This window comes from Micromys minutus, assembly GCF_963924665.1.
Source record: "Micromys minutus genome assembly, chromosome: 1".
NCBI classification, from domain to species: domain Eukaryota; kingdom Metazoa; phylum Chordata; class Mammalia; order Rodentia; family Muridae; genus Micromys; species Micromys minutus.
Genome location: NC_137969.1, coordinates 43,167,112 through 43,173,992, shown reverse-complemented (window position 1 = coordinate 43,173,992; position 6,881 = coordinate 43,167,112). Strand labels below are relative to the sequence as shown.

Below are 6,881 nucleotides of genomic sequence, written 5' to 3'. Positions count from 1 at the left end.
CTGGCTGGCCTGGAACTTGCTTATGTAGACCAGGCTGGCCTCAACTGCTATAGTCCTCTTGAATGCTGGGATTAAAGCCACCACACCCGGCCTGCAGTTGTCTGACTTCAAAGCCCAGACTCCAGATTCGTGTGTGCATATTTTATATTTTAAGGTGGTGCGCGTAGTACTTGTCCCTGCTTCCAAGGGAGGCTACGGAGGATCTCAATTTTGAGGCCAGCATTTGACAAACATAGCGAGTTCGAAAGAAACGAAAGCATCCCGCGGGGCTCCTGGGGCTGCAACTCGAGTAGTGGAATAAACCCGAGGTTTGAAACTGGTGTAGGCGTATCCACCTAGGCCTAGGAGCAATGACACATCACGCCTCGGGATCTCCAGGTGGCTCTCAGTCTTCCCAGCCGGTTGCTCCACCCTTCTCCACTGCAGCCCCGCCGCACACCCGACGGCCTTCACCTTCCTGCCTCCGGTCCAGCCAGCCCGGCCGCACCCTAGGTCCCGAAACACCTGGGTCAGAGCCGCCGCCCCCCAAGCCCTGCGCAGTGCCGGAAGCGGAGCAAGGCTAGAGGGCGCGCCCGCGCCCGACAACTCTCATTGGTCTTCTCGGCTGCCAGTCCCCGCTCTCCCTTGTCTCTGCACCGCCCTCTTGGAGCGGCTGCCGGGCGGGGACTTCCGGTTTGGGCGGAGCGGCGGGCCGAGGGCGGGGCCGTGTGGAGGAGGAAGCAGGCTAGGCCGGGCGGCGGCTCACCAGGGCGAACCATGGACAGCCAGGGCAGGAAGGTGGTGGTGTGCGACAACGGCACTGGGGTAAGACTCGGCGGGGCGGCCGCATGTGTGTGCGGGGTGCGCGCGGGCCCCTTGGTTGCGGGGCTGGGCTACGGGGATGCGGGCAGGCGCGCGGGCGGGCTCTCGGGGGACGCGGGCGCGCGGGAGGACGTTCGGGAGGGGGGGCGGCCGGCCCTCAGCCGGTGTCCCGGGACTAGGCTACCCCGCAGTGCACCCGAAGGCGGCGAAACCTGTCCCCACGCGCTCCCGAGCATCCGCCCACGTCCCGAGATGTGGGTCTAGGTGGTGAGAGGCCGGGTTCCTAGGTGGTGAGGAGGTCTCCATGTCCGAGCCTCGCCTGTGTCCGTCCATACAAGACCTAGCGGCCTTCCTCTTCCTGTGTAGCTGAAGATGCCGAATGCGAGGCAGGAAACGGGTTCCGCAGAGAAAAGAGGAAGTGCTGTCAGACCCTGGGCCACGGCCCTAGCTCTCGGCTTTCAGAGTCTGCCCCAGGAGAGTGTGTGGGCTGTCCTTGTCGTCTGTGGTTTTGAGAGAGGGGGATGGTCGGCAGCTCCTGCTTCACCTCTTGGTTTGCTTGCAGCCCCTCATAGACTGTTGTCTGTGGAAAGACTTAGGAGACCTGGGACCTCTCAAACTGTTAATTCTAGTGGGAAGTTGGATCAGTTCTGGTTCCTCCTCTACCTCATTATATTTTCCTATTTAAGTGTTGAATAGAGACGTTAGTCTTGAAGATACTAAAATTGTCAAAATCAGACTAAAGCTCTGATTAGGAAAACTATTTGCAACTGGTTTCTTTCTATCCCCAATTAAAAATGAGTTTGGAGTGTCAAAGTTCCTGTTTTGAAGATGCAAGTGTTTCTTTTGGATGACTTCTTTAATGGTTTCTATTTTAGCGTTGCAACATTTTGTGACTTTTCTCCTCTCTGCCACAAAGATGACACACAAATTAAAATAGATCTTATTTGAATTACCTCTTTGAAATCAGGTTGTTGAAAGGGGAAAGGAGCTGCCGGTATTCACAGCTATTATAGTGCCCTTGGTTGAATTTATTACAGACTTTGAAAATTATTGTACTAGCTTCATTTAACCTAAAACTGGGCTTGAATAGGATGGGTAACAAAGGGACATCCATACCACTGCTGTGGTAGCAGACCTAAGATTTGGTAACTTAAAAGTTATTTATTGTAAGTACACTGACTGTAGCTGTCTTCAGACACTCCAGAAGAAGACATTGAATTCCATTACAGATGGTTGTGAGCCATCATGTGGTTGCTGGGAATTGAACTCAGGACCTCTGGAATAACAGTCAGTGCTCTTAACTCTCTAGCCCCTAACTTAAAAGTTTTTAAACAACCCAATTTATGTGCTCATTAAAGATATTTATGTTTGCAGACTTCATGTAGGGATACATTAAAATGCATCTTATATCTTCTTTTTGAGATAAAGGATAAAGCAGGGAAGAAAACTATGTAGAATTTTATAAAGCTTCTAAATTATCAGGAAAAAAAGTTAAAGCAAAGCATGTATTGTTACACTATATTTAAACTAAATTATAAATGTCTAAAAGTGCTTATTTAAAAAAAAAAAAAAAGACTATCTTACTACCAGAGAGATTTCTGGGCAGTTAAGAGCACTTGCTCTTGCTGAGAACCCGAGTTTGATTCCTAACATCATGTGTGGCAGCTGACACCTATCTGTAATTCTAGTTCGAGGCTATTCAGTGCCCTCTTCTGGCCTCTGTGGGTATTAGGCATACATGTGGTACATATACAGTCAAGTAGATGCTCATAACACTTAAAATAGCAAGAAGTCTTAAAAATATTTTTAAAAGGGCTGAAGTCATGGCATACTCCTTTTATGCCAACACTTGGGAGGCAGAGACAGGCAAATCCCCCCCCCCCTTTTTTTAAATCCTGTTTCTTAGGACAGAAAGATCAGCTACTATGGCATAAGTGAAAGGAGCTAATTCAAACAAAAAGTTTTGTATTTGGTATTATTCTTGTAGTTACTTTTAAGCTTTATTCACTTCTTTTGTAGACTTGGTTGTCTGTGAATGAAATAACCAATCCTCTTATATATTCATAGATATCTCTGATTTAAATCATAACACAGGGATATGTCTCTTAAGAAAACTTGAGGCTAATAGCTGCTTGGATTCTGTTTTGTTTCTTAACTACTCATTCTTTTGAAGTCATCTTAGTTTTACGTAGGTACCTGAAGCTATAATGATGCCTTTACAACTAAAGATTAGAGAAGACATTAAGATTCCATTAAAAAAAATAATAGAGAAGGGATTGGGGAGAGGGCTCAGTGGATAAGCACCTGACCGTGAATCCCCAGAACCCACATGGAGCTGGGACTTTAACACCAGTGCTACTACCACTCTGTAAGTGACAGAGAAAGGAGAACCCCAGAAAGCTTTTGGGCTAGCTGGAACTCTATGTAGCATTGGACAGCAAAAGACAAGGTGAAAGATGAGGACCAGCCCTTGAAGTTGTCCTCTGATTTCCAGATGTGCATCATAGCATGCATTCTCCCACACTCACACGAACCCGCATATACTTACATCTAGTCACACACTCATGGCGGCTGGAGTTTACTTAGTAGAGTGCTTGCCTGATGCTTGAGAAACTAGAGGGTCCATCCCCAGCACTACACTATCAAGCCTACATACCTAATTTTTGCACATGAGAATTGAATACTGAAGTATCTTAAATACTTAATCAAATGGTGGTTTCATTTACTTTTTGTATACTTTAGATTTTAAAATATGAGCTATTTGAAAAGGTTGGTTGGTTGGTTTTTTTTATGATGCTAGGGATTGAATCCAAGGATTTGGGAAAGAAATGTTCTTTCTGAGGTGTCCCCAGCCCTGCGAAATTAAAATTAAAGAAAAAAAAGTAAAGATTTGTTGTATTTTTATGTGTATAGATGTTTTGCTTGCATATATGTATGTGTACCATATGTGTGCCTGGTGGCCAAGGGGCTTTGATCTCCTGGTACTGGACTTAATAGATGATTTTGAGGCACCATGTTGACACTGTGACTGGAACCTTGATTCTTTGTAAAAGCAAAGTGTTTTTAACCACATCTCTCCAGCTCCAAGAAGTTAAGTTTTTAATGTTCTTTTGATCACTTAGATGCTTGACCTACTCTATTTGCCTATTATCCACAACTAGACCCTTGTCTCAGTAGCCTAGAGAAGGAAACCTACTTTCTAAAATAGGGCTTTTGAAAGTGACCATTTAGGGCACAAAGTTTGGATATCTCTTAGCTGTGAATTTTGATTCCTTTCAAATTGAGTCCAGATTTCTGGTGTTAATATATAGTATTATCAAACTTCAATATGAACTCACCATCAATGACTTCATTGACCAACAAAATGCAGATTTCCCAAGTGACTGCCTTGTTGCTGACATGATGCTTATAATGATTGTGAATAGACATTTATAATGCTAAAAGAACGTTTCAGTTAAAATTCACATTTGTAGTTGATTATAGTCTGTTTTTAACATGCTTCTGCTAAATTACATGTTGAATTTAGGAGTATTGTGTAAAAACAGAACAACTTCAGTTTCACCATGTGGAAGACATTGATTGGTCTAATAAAACAACCATAACCATTTGCCTCAAATAAGAACAGTCACTATGAAGTTGAAATACAAGCACCACCAATTATTAAGGGAAAGAATACAAAACAAGTAAGCTCAAACGGGAGTTTAAAAATCTCAGCGAGGGGCTGGAGAGATAGTTTAGGAGTTAAGAGTACTGCCCGCTTTTCCAGAGTTGCTGAGTTCAATCCCCAGCAACTACATGGTGGCTCACAACCATCTGTAATGGGATCTGAAGGTGTACATGCAGATAGAGCACTCATATACATAAGATAAATAAATCTTTAAAAATTAAAAAAATAATCTCAGTGAGTGTGGTGGAGCATGCCTGCCATTCCAGTGCTTGGGGCAGAGAGGCAGATACATCAGGAATTTAAGATCAGCCTGGGCTGTGTGAGGCCTTGTCTCAAAAGACAAGACAATCCTGCTTGGTGCTACTTCCAACACATGGGAGACTAAAGCATGAGGGTCACCACAAATTCCAGGGTAGCCTGGTCTACATAGTGACATTCTGTCTCCAGAGATTCAGGGATCGTTGTACAAGAATGATGGAAAGAGTGTTAGAGCCCAAGGCAGTAGGTTAATTACCACAAGGAAACAGTGCTGCTGGATGCACAGGGCCTCAACAGTGTGACAGCGTGTGCCAGATAGTGCAAACCCAAACCAGAGAGTGTCTAGCATGGAGAGGGTTAGGCAGAGCTCCACCCAGCCAAGGAGTTGTGGGGAATCCTTGGCTGCTGTGAATGGAGGGACCATTTCCCTAATACAGCCCCTGATAAGTCAACTTCCCACATTCCCATGGAATGCTGCACACTCAAGAATTTTTAGACATACTAGCCTTGATGGAGAAAAAGAGTTGAGTGGGAAAGGGAGGGGGTGGGACTGGGGAAGAGTTGGGGGCCAGAGGGTGAATATGATCGAAATGTGGAAAATTCTCAAGAAAGTAATGAAAGATTTAAAAATAAAATGAGTTTTTGAGTCTTACTTAAGGAAAAAGTTGCTATGATATTGAATTTAGACAGGTCTTTTGTTCCTTTTTGTCTTAAGAAACATTGTACCTCTTACCCCATTTGATGACTCAGTAGGAAGTAGAGAGCCTGCTCAAACCACAGTGCTACAAGGAAGAAGCTATATATGGTAAAATCTGTTTCTTGAACAGTAAGAGAACTAAGTCACCAGTCTTAAAATGATTGACATGCAGGAGAAATTTCAGTGATTAAAATACCACAAGAGTAGCCTAGAAAAGAATATCTTCTTTGTATTTTGTTATGGCTCTTTTAAATTTCTTGAGTTTTTTCTTTTTTAAGGACTATTGTCTTTTTTAAAATTGGATATTTTAAATTTATATTTCCCCCTTTTTTTCTTAATTAGATATTCTGTATTTACATTTGAGATGTTATCCCTTTACCCCAGACTACCGTCTATTAGTTTTACATTGTTGAATTGAATTGTTTTAATGTTATTGGATCCTAATTTGTGAGATAGCATGGTTTACACTGTTCTGGTGAAATGTCTGATACCTTACAGAAATGCTGGTGTCGAATTCTAAGACAGCATCTGATTCCACCAAGTTGCTGCTTAGGCAGAGTAAGAGTGAATAGGTGTTTTTGATGTTGGCTTTTGAAACAAGTGTCTGTAGTCTTGGCCAGCCTCCAATCTGCCACATAGCCAAGGATAGCCTTGAACCTCTGATCCTCCAGCGTTCACATCTTGAGTGCTGCTGTGCTTGGTTTATGGGCATTGGAGACAAATCCAAGGCTTGGTGCATGATAGGTTAGTATTCAGCTACATTCCCAGCCCCACGAGTTGTTTTAAGTGTTGCTTCCTTTTTCTACTTATAGTAGTATTCATTTGAAAAGTCTAACCTCCCTTCCTCCTCTTGTTTTTGGTAAAGCAGTGATGGTGGCTTATAATTGTTCATTCCTGGGTTTCAGTGATCTCAATTGTTGCCTTCTGGGGTACTTGGAAAACATGTTTTTCCAATTAAAATATGCTCAAGAATATTAAAGGCATTGAGCTGATGGTGCTTGTCACCAATCCTAACAACCTGAGTTTGATTACTGAGACCCGCGTAGTGGAGGGGGACAATGTGTGTGCCTATAAACAGTTTCTAAAAATGTAGATTAAATTCAAAATATCTACTTAAAAATTATGTTTATGGGTATCTCCTGCAGGCCTGATGCCGTGGAGGCCAGATGAGGTCATCAGATGTCTTAGAACCAGAGTTACCAACAAGTGTGAGCTGCCAAGTGTATGCTGGGAATTGAACCTGGGTCCTCTGGAAAAGCAGCCAGTGCTCTTAACTTCAGCCCCTAAAAAGAATTTTAAGATAGGAACTACCTATCTGCATAATAGTAATCAAAAGACATTCATGTGACCCTCTACTTTGCAATTGTGTATGTGTGTAAATGAGCTGTCTCCTCCTCTCACTCAGGTTACTTTTAGCAGGGTCCCTTTCCCCTCTTAAACTTCTGATTTCTCTTGTAA

At 43.5% G+C, this 6,881-nt stretch overlaps 1 protein-coding gene across 2 annotated transcripts in view; it reads left to right on the top strand.

Moving 5' to 3' along the window:
• Window positions 1-696: 696 nt before the first annotated feature.
• The window catches only part of ACTR2 (actin related protein 2), a 38,622-nt gene continuing 32,437 nt past the window's right edge, over window positions 697-6,881 (top strand). For both annotated transcript variants that reach the window (XM_080910181.1, XM_080910180.1), the window contains exon 1: window positions 697-804. In XM_080910181.1, the coding sequence (XP_080766307.1) occupies window positions 757-804 (48 nt within the window). In that variant the 5' untranslated portion in view covers window positions 697-756. The remainder of the gene's footprint in view (window positions 805-6,881) is intronic.